This window comes from Erpetoichthys calabaricus, chromosome 18, assembly GCF_900747795.2.
Source record: "Erpetoichthys calabaricus chromosome 18, fErpCal1.3, whole genome shotgun sequence".
Classification (NCBI taxonomy): Eukaryota; Metazoa; Chordata; class Cladistia; order Polypteriformes; family Polypteridae; genus Erpetoichthys; species Erpetoichthys calabaricus.
This window is the reverse complement of record NC_041411.2, coordinates 49,710,136-49,733,697: the sequence shown is the minus strand read 5'-3', so window position 1 is coordinate 49,733,697 and position 23,562 is coordinate 49,710,136. Positions and strand designations below refer to the sequence as shown.

Below are 23,562 nucleotides of genomic sequence, written 5' to 3'. Positions count from 1 at the left end.
AACACCAGTCAGGGCCACTCACTTCCCAGCATTCCCAGGTAGGTTCATACTGAACATGGCCTGACAGCTCCTGTTGCCAAGGAAACTGTGAACAGGGCTTGTCTGATCATCACCTAAGCTGTGATTCGCCAGCAGTTTGCAGCCGAGTCTTTAAGGGTGGGCAAACTCGACAGTCTCTTTCAGCATTCTCCATCTTCTCCACACTACGCTTAATCAAGCTTTTCCTGACCACACTTACCTTTTACTCGAGCTCCATCTGTTTGCAACCTCCAAAGACCTTTATCACATTTTCTGTTCATTTGAATTCAAAAGGGCTTAGTTGATATGCTATTGAGATAATGCTGCCAACATCTGCACATAACTGATTAAAATCTGTCAATTTCTCTTCTATGTTCATCTCATTTTCTGAAGCTGACAAGTTCCAGTAAAAGATAGTGGGGAAAATGGAGCTCATCCTAGTATTAAAGCTCTGGCAGATCTCCAAACTGGCTGCATTCCCCTCACCAATCAAAATAAAATTAAATGCAGCTAGTATGCGAGAGAAATGTATGTGAGTTTCAAAAGCAGACGTGGGGAGAATATGCAATCTCCACACAATACGGGACTTGTAATTTTAACCCAGGTCACTTAAGCTGTTAGGGAATAGCACTAACCACAGCTCAACAGCAACATTTAAAATAAAAACCGTACACTTAGAAAACAATATATTTAGTATGTGGGAAAGATTTAATAAATACTTATATTTACTTATAAACTAATATTATACATTTTCTCTGCCCCTCAGTTTGCCATGGGCTTGGAAACAGTGATTAGCCAGGCATGCTCCATTTCTCACAGTAGTGTGGGAAATTTCCTGGTGAGAGATGTGATTTGCCTGTTCTTTTATTTGAATGTTAGGCAGCTTCGTTCCAACGCTGGAAGGAATACTGATAAGTGCATATCTTGAATCTGACTGTTAAAACAGTTTGAATTCCCATGTTGCAGTTAAATCAAAATGTTGTCAAAAGGATCTTTTTAGGAGAAGTAGGAAGCATGATCGGAATAACTTTTGTCAGCAAAATCTCTGCAATGCCTTCTAGTACATTTTGGGGCGGATCATAAAAAAAACTCTTTTGATTTACACCTAGAATGCTGTTGACTTAACCAGGGGGACATTGGAATGAACAAACTTCAATTAGCATGTTGGATTTGTGGACACAACAAGTTGGACTTGCTCTATTTAAATGTCAGTACATTTAAATGTAAACCTACAGTACAACTGGGCGGATCTGGCCACATATTACTCTCACCTACAGGCCTGTGACTGACAGTAGCAGCTCTCTTACTGGAACAGAACAACTGGAAACAAAGAGAGACAAGTATTTATTGCATTGTATTGTCTACAAGTAGATTATGTCTAAAGGTACTTGAGCAATAAATCATTTATTTGAACCCGGGACTTGTGTCTATGAGTGTGAGTCTGGAGTGCTGCTACTCCCATTAATTACAGGTCACAATATATTATATATAATATCACAACATATTATATAAATATATATATATATAGGGGGCGGCACGGTGGCGCAGTGGGTAGCGCTGCTGCCTCGCAGTTAGGAGACCTGGGTTCGCTTCCCGGGTCCACCCTGCGTGGAGTTTGCATGTTCTCCCCGTGTCTGCGTGGGTTTCCTCCGGGCGCTCCGGTTTCCTCCCACAGTCCAAAGACATGCAGGTTAGGTGATTGGTGATTCTAAATTGGCCCTAGTGTGTGCTTGGTGTGTGGGTGTGTTTGTGTGTGTCCTGCGGTGGGTCGGCACCCTACCCGGGATTGGTTCCCTGCCTTGTGCCCTGTGTTGGCTGGGGATTGGCTCCAGCAGACCCCCGTGACCCTGTGTTCGGATTCAGCGGGTTGGAAAATGGATGGATACATATACTTATATACGCACACATATATTTTTTTCTTGAATATCTATCTATCTATCTATAATTTATTTGACAAAATTTATTAATGCATGCATTCCAGTGAGTGCACTGTGATCACAAGATGCAGGTCTTATAAAAATTAAAAAAAGAAAAGAAAACTAGTGTAGAAAGTAGAACCTTTAATTATAGGGACCCCAAACTGAATGATCCACTTGCTAGTGAAACAGAAACCCGATCTATCTAAGGATTTACATGGTAGGTTGAAGATGAAGTGATTTTATTCTAGTGTTCCCGAATCAGAATTGCTGATAAGGCTGTTCATCTTATAATCAAGTTCATTATTTGTTATTGCAATTCTGACAGATTCTGCTTCAATTTATATTTTCTTCTTGTTATACTAACATGCCACTTTGTGCCCACTTCTACCAATCCTGACTAGGGAATAAAAATTCAGAGGGGACTGGGAACTTTGTGCATGAAATGTCACAGACACAGACGCCACACATTCTACCTATACTGCAAGTATGGTCCATGATATTGTAGAATGACTAAGTAGCCAGTGGACCCTTGTCAGCAGAAATGTGTCTCTGCTTGATATGAAGAGACAGTGGACCCACCAGAGGGTTTATTTTCTTGTGCTTTTGTTTTCCACTCTTCCATTACATTCTCTGGTGTCATGACCTGATTCCATTTTAACTAAAGGTATACCAGTTGTATTCTTATTTATTTTACAAGATGTGTATGTTTATAAATGTAAATGTTGTATTGTTACATATTGTATTTTGTAACTGTAAATCTGTGTAAGTCTATACTTAGTGAAGAGTGTTACGCAAGAATACACTGAAGCTGAATAGACAGTAAGTGGACAATCTGTATGAAAATATTTACATTTGAAAAGTTATTTTTAAAAATTAAAAACTGTGTTCCTAGTATGGCATATGCATAATGTGTCTCTTCATCCTGTTGAATTATGGATAAAACTAACTCAGTTACTAACTAACTAATACTAACTAGCCTATACTACAAAACACTTAACATTTGAAGGAAGAACTTTTAGTTATGTGAACACACACTTGCCGGCAGCCTCACAAAGGCAGGAGTACAGGTGCTTCTCTTCGGGTTGTAATGGCACCAGCCCATTTCCACACTCTGGCACCTGCACTACTTTAGTTATTTATTTGTGAGCAGTAACAAAACCTCCCTTGTGAGGTCTCCACCAACTCTCCCCTTTCTCTCAAAATGAAACAATAATACTTTGATATCATGAGTGTCACAAATGTGATTTAAAAAAAAAAACTTTTACAACTAGACAAGATAACCAATAAATCTGTCTGAAATAAAAAGAAGCGAGAGAAACCCCAAGACTAAAACACTGACATCCTGTAGTCAGACTCCTGTTTCCTGCTTACTGTGACATGTCGCTCATGTAGTGGACTGTGTGAATGTGCAGGACAGCCAGCTGTGATGTAGCTGGCTCATCTCCCAGCACTGTCCCTAGTCTGAAATGCCTTTTCAAGAGGTTACAGCTAAGAATTAAGGCTGCTGAACAGACCTGGCATGAGTGTCTTTCCCACACTACAGAGCAGCTTAATCTTTGTTTTCCCTGTTTTCATTTGCCCCTCAAGCAAGCAGTTTGTAGTTGCATGGTCCACAACTGGAATCCCCTCTAACCATTTACACAGTGATAAGTCAGAACTGGATGTTTTATTTATTTACTTAACACAAGTATGGAAACAGAGAGTAGTCATTGTCCAGGATCTAGTTAGTCCTCTTGCTGATACATGGTCTATGATGCTCTGTCACTCTGTCTGTCCATCTACAGCAGTCCATTTCTACAATTCATCACTACTCACAAAGTATGGCAAGCATCAGCTTCAAGACTCACTTCTCCTTCACGGAAACCATCCACCCATGTTTCCATTTTATTTTCTGACCCCATTTAGTTCTTTGAGATTCACAAGGAGCCCAAGTATGTCCCAGCAGCATCAGTGACATCATAGGTATTATCCTGTCCGCTACTGAGCACACTCGATCACACTCATACTCATGCGATGCCAAAGTTAAACAGCGAATTAATTGACATGCACATTTTGGAAAAATTGAAGTATTTGGAGAAAAAGAAACTGATGCATACTATTGAGTGGATTCAAACCCAGTAACTTGGTGCTGTGAAGCATTCTGCCACTGTCCCTCTCCCATTCAAATTGCTCTTAATTTTATTTAGCACTTTTCATTGAGAATACTACCTGTAAACTAAGCATTGAGTAATCAGCAATGTTACAAAAACACACAGGCTAAACCCAGGACACTGGTAAAGAAAGAATAACAAGCAAGACCAGACTTTATGGAAGATGTGTATCATCAGAAAATCAATCTCTCCATTTTCTAACTATTTATCCAGGTCAGGATTGTGGAAAGCTGGGTGCCAGTCCCTGAAACACTGGGGGTTCAGTGCCACTCATTGTATAGCACAGTGTCACACACAATTTAGAGACAATTAACTAATTTAGGAACAATTTAGAGTCAGCAATTAACCTAAAACTGAGATGTTTGTCACGTGGGTGGAGCCTGACAAACAGTGAAAAGACGATCCTGACCTTAGAGACAGAGTTTCAAAGAAAATGCCATATGTGAAACTGGCAAATAAAAAGTTAAGGTTAAAATGGGGAAAAGATTACAGACATTGGGCAGTTGTGTAAGTGTATTATGATCAGCATCCTAGAGTTGTCTTTCCTCTGTTGCGGCTGACAGTGGGTATTTGGTGTGAATTTAGTGAAGAAGACAACTGAGGACATGTAAGGTGTTTGCTTCTCAAACTACACACTTGGATGTAATTATCCCCTTATGCACTTGCCCATCTGGGCCTTCCTGCTCTTTTTCTATCCTGATTAGATCCAGTTTGCCCTTTGCTCTCAATACATTATAAGCACCTCTGTATGAAACCTTCAGTTTCTTGTCAATCTACCACATGAAATAACCTTCGATTCCGCACAAAAAAAAAAACGATACACTGACATGTTTCTTCAGAAAGCTGCCTCATTTTGGCCGCTAGTAAAAGGTGTCATTTTGTTTAACTTCTCATTGCATCCATAATGGTTAACACGGTACAACACCCTACTACTATAAACCTAGAACTGAACTTTAAGAATGCCAGTACCTTGCAATTTGAGCAAAAACCCCAAATGGAACCCCCCACCAGTCTTCAGAGGGTACGCCCTTTGAGTCACCACCAAAACAGCATCCCTAGATATCCATAGCAGGAGAAGGGGTAGAAAGGTCCAGAGTGCTGGAGTTATGTAAACTGCACCTCTTAGTGTCCATAGCGGCCCACTCAGTACTATTAGGACTTTGAGATATGGTGGTGGTCCCCCTCGGTATGCAATGCATGCATTCCTTAACTTTCATAAATGGTGCCCCTCAGGCATCGGGAGACTGTGCCTCTTAACTTTCATGGGCGGCTGCCTATCTCATCTAACGGACTAACCTTCTCTATACTTCACAAAGACAGGAATTGGAACATTGGGGTATGGGAGTCAGCACCCCTATCCATGCTTCCACAAATGCCACCTAAAATTTAAAAAATGAAATAAAAAACTCTGTGCTGATTTGCAATTATAAGTCACCTCAGAGTTCTGAGCAGGGCACTATATAAATATACTTGAGTGTATACTATATAAATATACTTTTATCTGTCAGTCTGTCCAAGACACCTTGTTCCCATGCTCCTTCTGTCTCTTGCTCTTGCAGTAATGACCAACAACTGCTCATCTGCAGAGCTTTTCTATTTTTTGAAGAGAATGTATTCCATGCCAAAATTATCTTTTGACATTTTCTTGCCATTATTTTGACTGTGAATTCTGCTGCTGTGCTCATATAATGCTGGTACTGTATGAGAATCATCTTTTTTACCCTTCTGTCCTGTTCACAGTAAAAGATGCTAGACATCAACTGATCTCATCAGCAGTGCTGATGCAGCGAGAGCTCATTTGTTTACTGCCATGTATGTTGCACAGCATTCCTTGAGCTCTTCTGCTCTCAAGAGATTCAGGTCATTAGAAAAGCTACTTTGTACCCCAATTCTGCACATTAGATATCCAAGGCAACTTGCACCACAGAGTTAACAAAGCTTCCTTCGCTAAAAGAATTCACTCTTCTTCTAGTGCATTTTTAATTTATTCAGCCCTGATCATGTTGTTTCCCAAAAACAGAACATACGGTCCTCCCTAATGAGGAGTCTGGCTACAGTGTTATAAAACACTTGGAAGTCTATGAACCAGGCCTGGGGTTGCCAGGAGCATATCAGAGCATAACATAACATCCCCTGACCTGGCTAAATTTAATTCATATTTGTTAGTGGCTGAACAGGACCAAGGCAGAAAACAGCCTTAAACATGGCATCTGTCTACTTGTTGAGTCTACTTATGCACAAACACACACTTACAAATGGACCAGTTTGGAATAACCAGTCAACCTGACAAGCATGTTCTTGAAGATGTGAGAGAAAAGTGGAGTACCTAGAAATAAAATACTCAGACACAGAAGAACATGCGCATAGGCAATGACCAGGCTCAGGATTCAAACTCAGAGCACTTGAGCATCCTTGTGTGACAATCACTGCTCCAGTGCAACCACCACCTGTAGAGGAGTCCAGAAAATAAAATAACACACCCCCTGTCCAGTCAAAAGGGCTACTACACATTCCTGAGCCATAGACACAAGACAAAGCAGGGTACAAGTATGTCGGGCTCATTGAATAATGTGCTAAAAATTTAAGATTCAAAGAAATAATACAGAGAAACTACAGGAATAAAATGATAAGACAATAACCTGGAACACCGCACATGAAAAAAGAGACAAATTGAATCTTCAAGATGAAATACACCTACCTGAGAAACTGCAAGCAGTTAAACTGTTTCTTAATGCTCCCTGTTCTCAATTCAAGTTCCCTTTTCCCATTTTACTGGTACAATTTTTGTCATTTGCAAAGCAGAAATGTGTTCATAGGCACAAGAGTACAATCCATCACATGTAAATGACATTTTGGAGAAAAGAATCAAGATAGATAGATAGATAGATAGATAGATAGATAGATAGATAGATAGATAGATAGATAGATAGATAGATAGATAGATAGATAGATAGATAGATAGATAGATAGATAGATAGATAGATAGATAGATAGATAGATAGATAGATAGATAGATAGATAGATAGATAGATAGATAGATAGATAGATAGATAGATAGATACTTTATTAATCCCAAGGGGATTTCCCAAGCAAAAGTGTCAGGCAAGCCGATAGGAGAATAAAGACCAATAAAAATCTGAAACCTAACATGCTATACACACATACATGTGGGTAAAGAAAAGCTTAACAAAGACTGCCATTTCTGCATACTGTTCTGTATATCCAGCAGAATTTGCTGGAAACCAAATGGCTTGGAAATGAGTGATAAGCAAGCATTTCAAACATTTTTGTCACTCTGTGAACAGGACATCACTCTTTTCCCCTCTTACTGTGCAAAAGTATAAGAAAAAATGTGGTAAGAAAATAACATTCATATTCCTCTTTATCTAGGATTTTTGAATTAATGTCAAGTTACAGCTTATGGATCTAGACACATTGCCCCATCTGATATGTTCGAAAGATGTTTGATTGACTGAGAAATCTCTAATAAGTGTAGTCAATCATGCAGTCAAGATGTGTACATATAAGAAATTACAAGAATCTGAGATTTTTATGCAGATTTTCTACTATGGAACTAGATTAATATTTTTAAAATTTGAATCAAACTGGGCTATTCAAGTACAATAGCAAATGGCTGCTGTGGTCTGAAGGTATAGCGTCACCCATCTCTTAGCCAGTGGCTGCTTACCAACTATAAATAAGAACATGAGAAATCTGACAAACGAGAAAAAAACATTCAGTCAAGCCTATTTGTTTAGCTAATAGTTGAGCTGTTACAATATCTCATCCAGATGCTTCAGAAAGGCCATCAAGCTTTCTGCTTCAACATGTCTCCGTAGTTTGTTTCAGATTACCACAACTCTTTCCATAAAGAATTGCTTCTTGCCTTCAGTCCCAAATACGCTTTCCCTTAAATTTCACTGGTGCCCTCAGGTATGTGATTAACCATTAAGATGAAAGAATTCTGCTGGATCTGCTTTATCAATGAAGATTTTGAAGACCTGGATTAGGTCCACATGCAGTCTCCTCTGCTTAAGACTAAACCGGCTTAATTCTCTGAGTCTGTCACAGTAGGACATATCCATAAGACCTGGGATGTACCTGTTTTTTCTCCTCTGCACAGCTTCAAGTGCTGCTATGTCTTTCTTGTAGTGTGGTGAAGAGAAATGAACACAATACCCCAGATGCAATCTTACTAGTTTGAGCATAACATCCCTTGACTTTTATTCAAGTTTTATATGACTTTTATATGGTCTCCTCTCATTTTTCTTACGTTGTTATGCAAGGAAATATTAAAAAACTGCACATGAGCAAAATAAGATCCCTGTTGTTGGGCTCATAATACTAAAGACACCCATCTGTATATTTAAAGTAACAATAGATTCCTTTGTGATGAAACACGTTTTTCAAAACCAGATACTGAAAAAAAAGCTCAGTAAAGTCTTTTTTTCTTAAGATGTAATCTCTTTTTCCATACCAAATTTGTAATTTTGTATAGTGCACTGGGCCACATAAATTGAAGAGTGCTTCATAAGATTAAGTGGGTTGAATCCCGAGTTTAGACATGAAAAACACAGAAGGACATGACTTTTGGAGAATGTATAAGAAAAGGTAAAGCGTTTATACTTTCAGCTACACAAGGTTTGGTTTCAGAATATTGTGTTAGAACTCCATGAAAGCTTTACTTTTTGAGCTTTTAGAATACATTATAAATTGCACAATATAAAATATTAAATTCTCAAACCCACTTAATTCAATTAAGAGTTTGGAAAAGATGGCTGGAGTCTATCTGCACAGCGTTGGGCCCCTCCACAAGAAACCCAACCTTGGACTGGATGCATAGTCATGCACAACCTCACACTCAGCAACCAGGAATGATCAATTAACATAAAACACCAAATATTTAATATGTACAGTATAAGGAAGAACTGTAGTGCATGGAGAAAAAAACAATGGAAGACACATGAAGTATGTACAAACACCACACACACAGTGTCTGGGGGTGGAAGATGCATGGAGCCCAGAGACAGTGTCATTTAATGCTATTGTGGCAGAGTCCGGCCCCTTCACTGTTCACTGGTTTAAAGAAGTTTGATAAGGGTGGATGGATGAATGGATGATATTTTCAGCTTCTTTTTTTTTCATAATCTTGATTTTTTTTTTAACAAAATAATCAACATTTTGTTACCTATTATGTCTCCTTTTAAAGACTAAAAAATAAGTGAGAGTCAATAGTTACAGTTATATGAGCTCATTAAAAGGATATACCAACTGGACTGTCAATGTGTAAGGTTAGGGTTAGAGATCTTCAGTTGCATATGGTATTGTGTTTTCCTGGCAACAATAAATACTACAACAGTCATTTCAATAATTTCTGATCTACCTGTAAAGAGTAACATTTATACTTTTTTTTGGGTCATTGACTCAGTAAAAATCAATTGGCTGTTAAATAATTTTCTACATATGTAAGACCGTATCCTTGCACCTTTTGCATCAATTCTAATGCTTCTTGACCCCTTAGTGAAAGGTGAGCTCAAAACAATGAAAGGATGAAGGCATGTTGCAAATTTCCATGTTAGCAGGTGCATCTCACTATTGTCAAAAAAGGATAACAGAACTTCCTCTCTCCTGCAGATTCCTGGAGCCACAAAGGTTTGTTATACATTTAAAGTCATTTCTAGTTCATAATAATCATTCCACTAGTCATATAGAATTAACCCCACAAACCTGATAATGAAAAAGCAGGTCCAGAAATTGAAAGATGTTACACTATGGAGACTTGATCAATAACACATTTTTTATCTACTAATCTCTCCTTGAAGCCCACAGATAGATTACTGGATTGAAGAAATGGATAGATGGATATGATGGATAGATCTTTTTCATGGTAATTTGTTGGACAGGCTTAGGAAGAAGTAAATTTCACACAGAAACACACATATAAAATGGATTCAGAAAGTATATAAGGACTCCATAACTTTCTGCACACTTTATTCTTGTTGAGATTAAGTTTAAATTGACAAATATGCCATTATTGTCAAGCCTGGATTTGTATTCTTTCCTGGCGCATCTTTTTCAAGTTTCATTAGATGGGAAGGGAAGTGTCTGGTAAACTGCCCATCTTCAGGTCTCTCTCCACACATGGGTTTAAGTCTGGTCTTTGGCTGTGTTCCACTCAAGGACTGTCAGAGATTCATTCTGAAGCCACATTGTCCTAACTGTATCTCTTACTGTAAGGTGAACTTGCCATCCCAGTCTGATGTTGTATGTACTCTAGAGCAGGTTTCCTTCAATAATCTCTCTATATTTGGCTGCATTCATCCTTCCCTCAATTCTGACCAGTCTCCCTGTACCTGTCACTGACCAACATGTCCATGATGCTGCCAACACCATACTTCACCCTATGGATGACATTAGGCAGGTGATGAGCATTGCCTGGTCTTTTCTAGACATAGTACCGGGAGTTCTGAACAAAGAGTTCAATTTTTTGGTGTCATCAGACAAAGAATCTTTCTCCTCATGTTCTCATAGTCCTTTAAACTGTCTTATGTGTTCTGAAGCTCTGTTAGAGTAACCATTGGATTCTTGATCACCTCCCTGACCATGGGCCAATTACTCAGTTACTCCCTTGCCTAGTTACTCAGTTTGGCCAGAGTGGTCAGCTCTAGGAAGAGTCCTGGTGATTCCAAACTTCTACCATTTCATAATTATTTACGCCCACTATGCTCCTGGGAACACTAAAAGCTTAAGAAATGGTTGAATACCCTTCTCCTGATCTATGTGTCACCCACAGTTTGATTATAGATGTCTGCAGAGAGTTCCTTGGACTTCATGACTTTGTTTTTATCCCAACAAGCAGTGTGAATTGTGGGACCTTTTATACACAAGTGTGTGCCTTTCTAAATGATGTTCAATCAATTCAGTTTGACACAGATGGACTCCAATTAACTTCTGGACACATCTCAAGAACAATTCAGGCAAACAGGATGCAGCTGACCATCATTTGGAATGTTACAGGAAAGGCTCTGAATCCTTATAGAAATGAGAGAATTCAGTTTGTGATTTTTAATACATTAACAAACTTTCTAAGAACATATTTTGCTTTGGGTTATTGAGTGTAGACTGATGGGCAAAAATGGCAAATGTATCCAAATGAAAATTAATCTACAATACAGTAAAGTGTGCAGAAAGTAAAGAGGTGTGACTATTTTCTAAATCCATTGTATATTCACCATTGGACAAATTATTAGGAACACTTGTATGCCTGCATATACAAGCAAATATCTAACCAGCCAATCATGGGGCAGCAGCACACTGCATAAAATCATACAGATGCAGGTCTGGAGCTTCAGTTAAAGTTCACAACAGACACCACAATTGGGAAGAAATGTGTTCTCAGTGATTTCAACAGTGGCTGGTTTGAGTATTTCTGTATTCTGTATTTCAGTTTACTCAGAATGATACAATAAAACAAAAAGTATCCAGTAAGTGGCAGTTCTGCAGACAAAAATGCCTTATTGATGAGCGGTCATACAGAAGAATGGTCAGACAGGTTTCTGCTGACAGAAGGGTTAAGGCATCTCAGAACGATCAACATATCGAACCTTGAGGCAGATGGGCTACAACAGCAAAAGACCATGTTGAGTTCCACTCCCATCAGCCAAGAACAGGAAGCTAAGCCTGCAGTGTGCACAGGATCACCAAAACTGGGAAGCTGTAGCCTGGTCTGATGAATCTCGACTTCTGCTGAGGCACACAGATGATAGGGTCAGAATTTGATAAGACTCCATGCACCCAACCTTTCTTGTGTCAACAGTATAGGCTGACGGTGGTGTAATGGTGTGGGGAATGTTTTCTTGGCAAACTTTGGGTCCGTTAATACTTGGCTGAATGTTATAGCCTATTTGAGTATTGTTGCTGACCATGTGCATCCCCTCATGGCCACGATTTATCCATCTTGTAATGGCTAATTCCAGCTGGATAAAGCACAATTCTACAAAGCAAAATTATCTTAATCTTGTTTCATGAACATGACAATGAGTTCAGTGTTCTTCAGTGGCCTTCTCAGTCTTCAGATTTGAATCCAGTGAAACATCATTGAGATGTATTAGAACGGGAGAGTCAAAGCACAAATGTGCAGCTGACAAATCTTCAGAAACCATGAGATACAATCATGTCAATATGGACCAGAATCTCAAAGGAATACTTCCAGCATCTTGTGGAAGCCATGCCACAAAGAACTGAGGTTGTTTTGAGAGTAAAAGGAAGGACCCTACCCAGTATAAGTATAGTGTTCCTAATAATTTGCTCACTGAGAGTGTATATATGTGTGCACATGACAATGCTGACATTATCGCTTTTTACACCACAATGGAATTGATACAAGATAAGCAATGGAATTCAGTCATACTGCATACTTTGCGACGCACAGTGCATATTAACTTAAAGTTGTGCATTAGATAGAATCTTCTAAGATTCAATTATCCAAAATCCATCAGAGACTGAACCCTGTTAATGATGCCTTCAATAACCAGTCTTGCCAGGTCATATGTTTTATAACAATCCTAATTCAAGACCATTTTGGAGGAAAAATAATTTCTTATTTGTCAGATAATGTCTGACACACTATTATGTCTAATCCATAAATTATGTTCTCAGAAGTAACCTGGATATGATAAAACTATGCAACATAAATTCACCTGACTTCCTATACTACACTGATTATGCGTTATTATTTCAGTCTTATCCCTCTCTACATAAAGCAATGGGAACGCAATGTTTCATGTTATATAAGCTATAATAAAATTCTTTATGAAAAAAAGGTGGAAAGCATTTTGCAGAATTTGACAAGAATTTATTAATGTTGTTCTATAATAAGCCTACTGGCTTATATATATTCCTGGCTAAGTGGGTTAGAAATTAGAAGGACGCATGGCTAATAATACATCAAACAGGTGACACACTTTTTTGCTCACAGCTCATTGGTAAGTTAAATTTTCACAGATGTATGAATGGATGCTAATTAATGAAGTACTTCTGCTATTGCTCAAATTCTGATTACTAAACTGTATATTCAGTTTATTTTATTGGAAGAGTCCACAAGAACAAAAAAATCTTATTTCGTGAATGCTACAATGACCTCATGAGTGGCAGGAGTTGAAGGCAACTGGCATAAGTGCCCATTAACTGTCATGAAGGGAAACTTAAACACGATGAAGACGTGATTTTCCTGATTGAGCCCTCATCTTTCTTATTGCTTTCTGATTTGTCTCCAGTGATAATAAGAACACAGCACAATTGAAGGCAAACATACTTGGCCACTTCTGATTTGCCCATAGGCCTGACTAGAGATTGGCTATATGAAGGACGGCAGTGCCTTCAAGGACAGATTAACAAAGACCTGGAGAAAATCAGGAATTCTTTGTAGGTGATGTAAGTCAGTCCCACAGAGACTTGTTGCCCTTCCCCCTCTGTACAAACTCTGCAGGAGTCATGATCTTCATTCAGTTTCCCCAATTGCAAACTCTGAGATAATGTCGTCACCATAGCAACTACTCTTTCTGCATGTAAACAGAATAAAGATGGCGCCCATGAGTACAGAGAGGAAAAACAGAAGAAGGGCTGGATTGAAGTAACTCTGGTAAAAGCTAGCCGCACAACCTCCATTCTTATATCACTACACATACTCCAAATGTTTGTGAAGGCGGACCTGCTCATGTTGATTCTTACTGAATAGATGCATCTTAGCTTGACTGGTATAACCTAAAAACATTAAACGGGACCCGACACCCTGAAACATTGCTATTCTGACCATGAGTGTAGAGTTATACTGGAATAGTGAACCTGGTTTATGACACTACCTTTGTTGAGTTGGGTACAATAAGCCTGGCTGAGGTAATCAGGGTTTATAGATATGACATAAATGGGCACTCTGATTTTGATGTCCTGTCCAGATCCATAACTGCATCCATCTTATGTGTGACCAAACTCATCAGCCTCCAACCAGTCCCCCTCCATGGGCTGCTAGAACAGCGTAAAGTGCCTTGGTGGAAGCTTGCTTGGTCAGTCATTAGCATGCAGCTCACTCTCCCTGTCTGAGTCGGCGCTTAGCTTGGCAGCTGGCTAATCCTTCCTTTCTTCAGCAGCTGCGTACCCCTCCCCCTACCTGCCACACACTGGGGCACAAAGGGGATCTGCAGTGTGACTCTGGCCCACAAACTAAGGTTGTGGGAGAGGGAGGGCTCCATGGTATCCCAAGCCCCATTACCCTTTGGTACTTAAGAAGCTATCACAGGGCAGCATCTGGTCCAGTGAAACAAAAGTTCAGAATTCCCTTCATCCATCCACTGTGTGGATGCGCTTCCTAACTGACAGAGCTGAAGACATCAATGGTTTAGATTTGGGCCACCAGGAGATAAGGATGCTTTCTGGTTCCACCTCCCAACGTGTTCTCTGACACACACAAGCCTAGCAGAGGCCCATGTACTTAATGAATCTGGTTCTCATTTGGAGCATCTCATTCTGTGGTTTACCAAAACATTTCAGGATGCTCATACTTATTGGAGTGTGAACACATGGCAGTGTTGCAAACTTGGAATCTGAAATAAAAACCACTGGGTAGCTAAGAATTTTCCCTGATTTTAGAAATGCTGCCATGCTTTTTTTTCATCAAAGAAGATACTGAATTTAATTAATGAACTGTATATATGCAAGCACACCTAAGAAATCGAGGTAATGCTTACACTCCCATCATTTCCATTTACAATTTGTCTTTATTTCTGATACCGGAATCCACACAACAAAAAAACTGTAATGCAGCTGAAAACAAACTGTTTTTCTTCAATATGAACATATATTACATTTTTAAAACGTAATCAAAGGTTTATTCGTCATAAACTGAAATATTTTACTGTACCTGTGAGGATATATATACCCCCAATATACATATTAAAAGTAGTAAGCCTTCACACAAAAAATACACAGTGATTTACAAAGTATACATGCCACAAAAATGATTATAAACAGAAGCATACATGAGCACAGACTAGTGCACACTTAATATTCTTACTGACGCATGCACACATGTATGCTAACAGACATACGCAGGCACACATTTACAGCGATGCATACACTTCCAATGATTTTGAAGACATTCGCACACACTCTTATTAATGGACACACACAAACACGATTACAGACAAATAAACACAGACACATACACACTTTCAGACAAACGCTGATGCACACATATATTTATAGAAATACAGTACTTATGCTATTTATACACACATTAATGCTCACTGATACAACCAAGTATAACACGGGCTTATAGAGATGCACACATTCTACTTTTCCTTACCCTTCTTTCCTATCTTAGCTGTCATCAGTACTTCCTGGCATGCCAGAGTACTGTTCATGCTAGAGGAAGGGCACCTTGCTCAGGCCCACTGCACAAGATTGAAGGTCAGCTCCACAGTCCCTCGTTTGCACTGCTGACCAGTGCCTCTGTGAGATGGACAGTTGTAATTAACAGGAATGATGGCACTCTAATTAAAGTGAAACCCAGATTGTGTGTGATCATGTTGGGATGGGGGGGTTATGTGCAGCATGAACAGCTGATGGCTTTGTCAGCCTTTGGGGAAATTAATCAGCAAGACAAAATAGGAAGGAGCTTCATCTGGGATTAGAAGCAAATGGGAGAGCAGCTGCTCACTGGGACTGGGAAAGCAAGAAGCACAGGGGGACGGAAAGGCGCCAAGCGGTAGAGACGCACAGGCTGCAAAGAAAAGGGAGACAAGACATGAGAGGATGCTGTGCAGGCCCCTCCCCTTTGCAGCACACTGGCACAGCTCCAATGACAATTTGGATGTTTTAATAATAAAAAGAAACTCTCCTCATCCTGACTTCGGAGGATGAATTCATGAGGCTCTTTGGGTAAAATTGATTTTATTAAAATGTCGGACAGTATCTAATGATGTCTATTGTTTTTGGTCTTTCCTGTTGATCTACAACGCTTGTCAGTTTACATGGCCTTGTCTCCAGATCTGTGTACCAACCTGACTGATTCTGACTGTGGGGTTGAGTGCCAGTGTAATTGTGGACCTGTGTCTGTATATCTAACACTGGCTCTGCATGTTGGCCTATGTATTTCTAATTCTAGGTCTGTATGCTAGCTCTAGGTTGTGGGTCTGCATGCCAGCCCATGCAATTCTCTCTTGGGTCTGTAAATCAGCCTAAATAATTAATAATTAAGGGGTGTGTTGGCCAATCTGCGTTTTTTACATTGCAGTTTTGTAGACCAGCTAATGTAATGGAGCTCAGTATGACGGTCTGAATATGGATCTCTATGCCATACGGTGCAATTTTAGATTGAGTACTGATTACCCGAATATTCTAGATTGTACTGCATAGGTTATATAGTGCTGAAGTCCACAGGGATGTGCCGCACACCTGCTTGCTGGACTATCACTTTAATGAAAATCCCAGGAGCAACCAATGACATACAGGCTGACAATGACGGCTTTGTGAGAGCTCAGCAGGACTCCACCGGTGCGTGTACAGCATCTTGAGCAAAAAAGAACAGACAAGGAGGAGGAGGAGGAGGAGCAGCAGCAGGCTAGGGCTTTTTTTTCTGTGTCTAATTTCAGTTTCTCCTTGTTTGAACTGAATGAGGTCTCCACTGCTGAGAAATGTACACTTTCTTCTGCCCCAATTCTTGAGCACGTACTCCATCAGCATCCACTTAATAAAAAGACAATGTGGGCCATCTGCTGCCCTTCTGATATAAAAAACAGAATTTTTACAGAGGGTAGGTAATCAAATCAGCACCTTTGCAATCAACATGATAGCAGCACAACTGGCAAATGCTGTGGGCACCCACACGGACTCACACTCACACCAACGAAGATAAAGATGAACAGCCATCTGTAGAGAAAAGCATGTTGAACCAATAAGCAGGTATACATTCCCCCAAATGGTCACATAAGCGTACACGCTAACACGTGGCTCACTGGACTCCAATCAGCTAGCAGCTCCGAGGCTGAAGCACGGAGGCACTTACATCATGAAAACAAGTTGGAAAGCCAGCCCACAGCTTGCAGCTGCACAGAGTTTCGATGCAAAGGCAGCAGTCTCCAGCTGGGGAGGCTTTAGAGTTGAGAGAAAATGATTAAAGATCTGTTCTCTTAAGTAGAGGACAAAGTTGTCTATTGAACAGTAATCTATAACAACTCCTGCCTACCTGCCCTTTGCACAAGCCTCAGCAAACACATAGTTCTGCTATTATATGACAATCATAGATCGGCACAATGAATTAGGATGATTTTGCTCTTCCACCTACCTCAACAGAAGCATGCCTTCTCTTAAAATCTGCTTTAACCTGTTTGTCAGAAGCACAACATGGGGTTATAGGGACCAAGAAGCCAACTATCCTGTACTTCTCCAAACCTAAAGAAGTTTACAGCTTCTCGGTTTACAGTCTAAGTGGTTGATACACTGTGCGCCCACAACACACGCTAGCAAAAAAACAGAAGTGCACACTCTCACACATGTTCACAAATACATATTTTGCCAGTCCACATATAATCAAAAATATACATTTACATATGTCCACACCAACATCCAAAGCTTTTGGAGATATTACTCACATTCAAAGGGACTACAGAAGAGAAAATTTGGGTTGCTGTGTAGTTTTTCCAGTCATTCATTCACTGACATGCACATCCTAATTGACAATCCCACAGACGCACACATTTAGGTACTCATGCGTAGTCACACTTGAACAGTAACACACTGAATTAAACTCATTAATGCTCATTTGCATTCATTCACTTCTGTAGCCTGCCTCTTTCCCTGTTGACATTTTTGTAGGTTTGAACCTGGCCATCTTCCATTGTTATAAATTATATTTTTGTGTGCTTTACAAGCATGTTGTTCTGAATTTCACTGTGGAAACAGTCACACTAAAAATTATGCTGTTCACTTACATGAATTCACTCATAGATGCAAACATGTAAATGTTCATATATACCATGATCCCTGTAAGAAATATTGTCATTTCTATACTCTGGTAGACACACACATATGCACACCACTTAACTGGAAGCTAGTAACTCCTCGAGTAGACAGCCATAGTATATTTTCCTGTTTGGATGGCTTGAATTAAAGGCTGCATAGAACACAGCCAGCATTATCTTACAACCAGGAAGTCACTATATAACCAAAAAAAAAAAACAAAATAAAAAAAACAATGGTGAGGCACCAGCCCCACTGTGTATTTGTCCCATTGGCAGTCTAAAGGATGCACTCAGACGCCCACCATTTTCCTGCCAATATAATATTGCAGATTTTAATCTTTCACTCTGAAAGGCTTAGCTGTTAAGCAGCTTATGGAAGAGGAGTCACTAATGTCTGTAATATCCGCGGGCCTGGCTGGGTATTAAACACAAAAAACATAATCAGGGTCCAGGATTACAGTATTCCACAGCAGGCAGAAGGGCCAAAGACAGAAGCAGTTGAAGGAACACACACACAAATGTGTTTCCAGAATGGGTGACACGGCTCTGTCTAGTGCCCTTATTCCTTTAGGATTAAGAGTAGAGTGCCTCTTCCTCAATGGTGAGGCTCTGAGCCCTCTAGAATGAACAATCAAACCAACACATTTCCATGATAAGGCCCTATACCAGTACAACTTAAAAACACAGCTGAGAAGAAAGAAGCACCTACTACAACTTTACTGGAAGATGAGATTGCTGAATCAGTTCTGAAACCACCACCAAGTAGATTACAAACCAAATATCTGAAGCCCCTGTTAAACCACATTTACTTTTACATTTGAAATCTCATCATATGTATGCCCACTAATAGGCAGACAAGAAGCTTAGTGTAAAAACTATGAGTATACAAGTATCTTGAATGACGTCATATAGATTCCATATTAATACAGTATATGCGAAGGTTCGTCTTGACAGTGATAGATGACAGAAAGCAAAGATCACCCAAAAAAAAAACCCATAAAAACTCACCTGGATAAAAGTCTTTTGATTTTGAAAGTTTGATCGTTGCCCCTGTCTCTTTCTGCAGTTGGACAATGGTTTGGCCCCCTTTTCCAATGATGGATCCAGCTGCGTAACTGGGGATGAGGACCTTCAAAAAGTATTCACCTTCCTCTGTGGATGGAAGAACATAAGAACATACCGTAAGTAAAAGTTGCATCTAGAATACGCTGTGTCATTTCTCAATCACCTAATGTTTAAAAAGCAACATTGAGACTTGTTGATCCACAAAGTACTCATATTATTTGCCTACAATTCTTTATATTACTTTTTCCCTAATATTTCTGTGCAATTTACTCATAGACATCCAGTTGAGTTGTCCCACCCTTGCTGAAAAAACAAATTTAAAACAACAGGCATTTCTTTGAGGATGTAGGAGAAAAAAAACACACTCAAAGGGTAAACATGCAAAATACACACAGTGAACCAAGCAGGACGCTGAATCCATGAAGTGTTGCACCACTCACTGTGCCACCATGTCATCCTGTCCTCTACGTCAGTTAAGATACTCATGTGGTAGAGAAGATAACACTGCACAGTTTCCAAATATGGCCTCGTAAGCAGAACCTTTCCAGACTCTTACTGTACACACTAGTAAAGAGAAGGCTTTATTTGGAACTGTTTTATAAGTTGCCTTGTGGACCTCTCAGATTCTGGTTTGGTTTGTAGCAATTGATAGCAGAAATTCTGACATTGCAGCTTTAGGGCATCAGCAAAAATAAATAAACAAATAAAATATCAAATATACTTAGTATGAGACACTAGGAGTAAAATGTCAAAAGAAATGTTTTCTTTAAACTACAGTAGAAAAGAAAATGGTCCATGAACATGTAGGTGGATTTTGCTGAAAAGCTACATGAGAAGAGTGGGCATTTGACCTGAGAAACCTTGTGACTCATTACCTTACTCAAAGGCTGCCAACACACCAATCATGCAACAACTCTTCAGATACTGCAAGGAATTTAAAAAAAAACAGAAATAATCATCTTGAAATGCTTCACCATGCAGGACTGCTGCCAGTGATGTCCTAAAACTCTCATTTTGGACCATTTAAAAGACACAGCAAAGTGGAACATCCTATACACACATTTTTGGATACATGGAAAAGTACCTACCTTATACACAGACTACCTTATTAAATTGTGTGGGAGCCCTTGAATGCTTTGTTCATGAATCAGATGTTAGTAACATGCTATGAGTGATATGGCAACCAAGTATTAAAACCATTAGTACTCATTGAAACGCCTGCACAAAAGGATTCAGCTGATCCTTTTTGTATCAGTACCTCCCCCGATAGGTCAATGTCTACTGGAGTTTAGTCCCTGGCCTCCTACTATCCACCCTAGCACAATCTTCTCCAATACTCTTGTTTATCCTAGATTGGACATTGGCATCACATTGAGTGCCAAAGTTCCTTCTCCCAGAGTAACACGCTGCCTATTTAGACTTTACACTTGGCAGCATTCTATTTATCCCATCGGGTTAGGAGACAGTAGACCTCCTTTACTGTGACAGGATGGCACAAGCATGACCACCCAGCTTCTACCATGTGAGACAGCTCCACACATGGACTCCAAATTCCACTGGTCCGTGTTCCAGTATGGTCTCAGTAGTAAGGAGGAGGGGTTTGGATTATCTGTTCTGGGGATTTTTTAATCTTTCATTAAACCACTCAACTAGTTTTAATCCCATTAAATGCAGAACAGGCCCTGTCGCTATGAGAGGATTTCCCTTGCACTGCGGCTGGTGCTGTCAAAGCTGCGGGAACCCCGCCCTCCTGCTAGTGCTTAAATTTTGATTTCTGAATGCCTCAGACATTGAAGTTCATGGTCTGGGAGTTTCACCGATGGGAAGAAGATGGGTCCAAGTATACATATATCTCTGGTGTGTGGCAACCACACTTCCCAACTAACTTTGCAAGTGCCACTGAGATTTCCTTTTTCGGACATTAGCAGGTGGAGTGAAGCTTTACGCTAGCAACATATACTATACCTTTAGACTTCTCAGGAAGTCACAGTTCCAGTGTAATGTTTAAATGATACTTGAAGGGAGCCTGAGACATGGTTAGGTACAATAATGTCACATCTCCAAACTGCTACCCTTGGCAGGAGGTATGTAAAGTGTGCTGCTTTTAAGGCAACATGAAAGTGGCACGATTGTTTGCCTCCTGCTGTACATGAAGCACTGCATCTCTTTTGCATAATAGCACAAAGCAGCCAAGAAGCTCTTGGCAGCTTTACTGTATTTGGCATCAGCAGCATGTGGAGAAACTTAAAGTTCTGAAACCCAGGCCAGCAGTCAGAATGACTCCTATCTGCATGTTGTAGTGAAATTTCGTCAAGGAAATAATATTTTGAAGCAGTGCTGGGAGGATGTCATGCATCTGGCCTGGTCTTCTGGGCCCCAACCCCCCACACTGGGATGATGCGACATCTCAGAGGGAGGGCTGCTTTGGGATGCGGAGAATCCAGCCTAGTGCGCAGTAATGGGGGATTACTAACGACACCGGCGGGTAAGTCGGCGACCCTCCACATCCAGAGTGGCATCAAATCACTATATACATATGCATCCGGAATAATTACAATAACAAGAAAACGCGCATATTCTGTGGCCTGAGCGCGACTTCCACTTCCTTCACTGCAAGCACTGCCCTTCACTGCTCCGATAGCAAAGTTAGGATATTATGTTGTGCATGCCGCTGAGACCCTCAGTCTCAGACCAGGAAAACAAAACGCCCCCACACACAGTCCCTAAAAAAAGAAAGACTGTTACACACACACCATCTTTTTTTTTCCCTTTGGCACTGATTCATTGCGCTTCTCGTTGCCGCTTTCTACATATAACGGTGCGGAGGTGTGAAATATGTGTGGGGCATGAGCGTTCGCTTTATATAGACACAATGTAATACCGTGATTAGTAAGATAGTAGATGTAAGGTGTTTGAAATGCGTGTGGCGTCCCTAATAAGCCCACCCGCTATCCACCCACCCTCGTATGAACGTATCGAGCTGCGAATGGCTGCCTTTCGGTAATCGGTGGATTCGTCGTCTTTCGTTTCGGATGCTAGCAGCTACCATTGTGATCTCCATCATCACACTGCTCCTTGGAAGTTGTGGATCTGTTTTTGCCTACCAGGCCGTGTCTGCTCCTATACGCAGCCTTGTCTGTGTTGCAGGCAGCTTCGCATTGGCTGATAAACAGATCACTGTGCCTCAGATGCATTTAGGTTGGTGCACTTGCTGGGCACGCACCTCAAGCACATAACCACTCTTCTTCTTCGACTCACGGACAATAGGAAACATACAGCACATGCACACACTCAGATTTCAGACTCCTAAAATCTCACAAAATGCTAAACACACAACAACACGCTTTGGTCACACAATGCACTGTGCCTCAACAACTGCGCTGAGTGATGCTGATCAGCATCCTGGAGGAATGCGCCCTAGACGGCCCAACCTTTCGCAACCATCTTACCTCCAGTATTCGTACGCTTGGTGCTGCTCGCCTCAGTGGGGGTCTCCAGGGGTCTCTTACGGGAGTCCGGGGTGTCCGACTCCATGTGCGACTGCTGCGTGTGATGATGAGAATTGGAGAAAATCCCGTTTTGATGGACTGCGCCTCCTGTCATCATTTTCATGCTCGTGCGGGAGTGACGTGCGCGTTCCGGAGGCGTGCTCCCTCTCGCTGGCTTCCAAAAGCCACGGTCTGTGGAGTGCGTGCGGGAAAAGCTCGTGCAGAACAATTGTGTGACGCGCACAATGGATGGAGCCAGAAGGATCAGATTGTTGCCTTGCGCCGCCCTCCTCCTCCTCTTCTTCCTTTAAGGCAGAGAAGCTCACTCGTTTAAATCGATCTGGGAATTTCAAGGATCGTGAATTTCAAAATGACAAAACGAGACGCAAACAGACAGACAAACGGGTTCCTTTGTCTGGACCAGCAGTCTGCAGGGTACAGGGATAGGATGCTGCAGCGGGCGACACGACTGAATGATTAGTCTTTCCAAGATGAGATGCTGCGTCTCTGCCGATAGCATCCCAGAACTGACTGGTGGTTCGCACAGAGCCGCGCGGTGACGTCAGTCACCCCAATCACGTGGACAGACTTTGCCCCTCCTCGACCCTCACCGCGTGACGAGGTCTACGCAGCTTGAGCAGCTGCCGGTGCTTGCCTTTTGATGCTGATTTCTATTGTGCGCCGGTCTTTATTGAGGAGGGGGATGGCCATGTTCTACACCTTCCAAAGGGTCCCGTTCTGATGATTTCTGTGAGGTGATGACCTAGGAAAAAGAGTTCCCACATCTAGTACTTAGGGGGTTGATCTGAAAGAACCCACTACAGTTTGCTCCCTGGTTTATTAAATTTTCTCTTTAAAAATACACTTAAGTGCATAATTTCATATCCCATGCGTTTAATCAAAGGGT

At 40.8% G+C, this 23,562-nt stretch overlaps 1 protein-coding gene across 1 annotated transcript in view; it reads right to left on the bottom strand.

Moving 5' to 3' along the window:
* Positions 1–23,193, bottom strand: part of nova2 (NOVA alternative splicing regulator 2) — a 47,131-nt gene extending 23,938 nt beyond the window's left edge. Inside the window, exons 1-2 of the mRNA XM_051921545.1 lie at positions 22,617–23,193; positions 19,107–19,254 (exon numbers count right to left, since the gene is read on the bottom strand). Of these exons, the coding sequence (XP_051777505.1) occupies positions 19,107–19,254; positions 22,617–22,779 (311 nt within the window). The 5' untranslated portion in view covers positions 22,780–23,193. The remainder of the gene's footprint in view (positions 1–19,106; positions 19,255–22,616) is intronic.
* Positions 23,194–23,562: the final 369 nt, after the last annotated feature.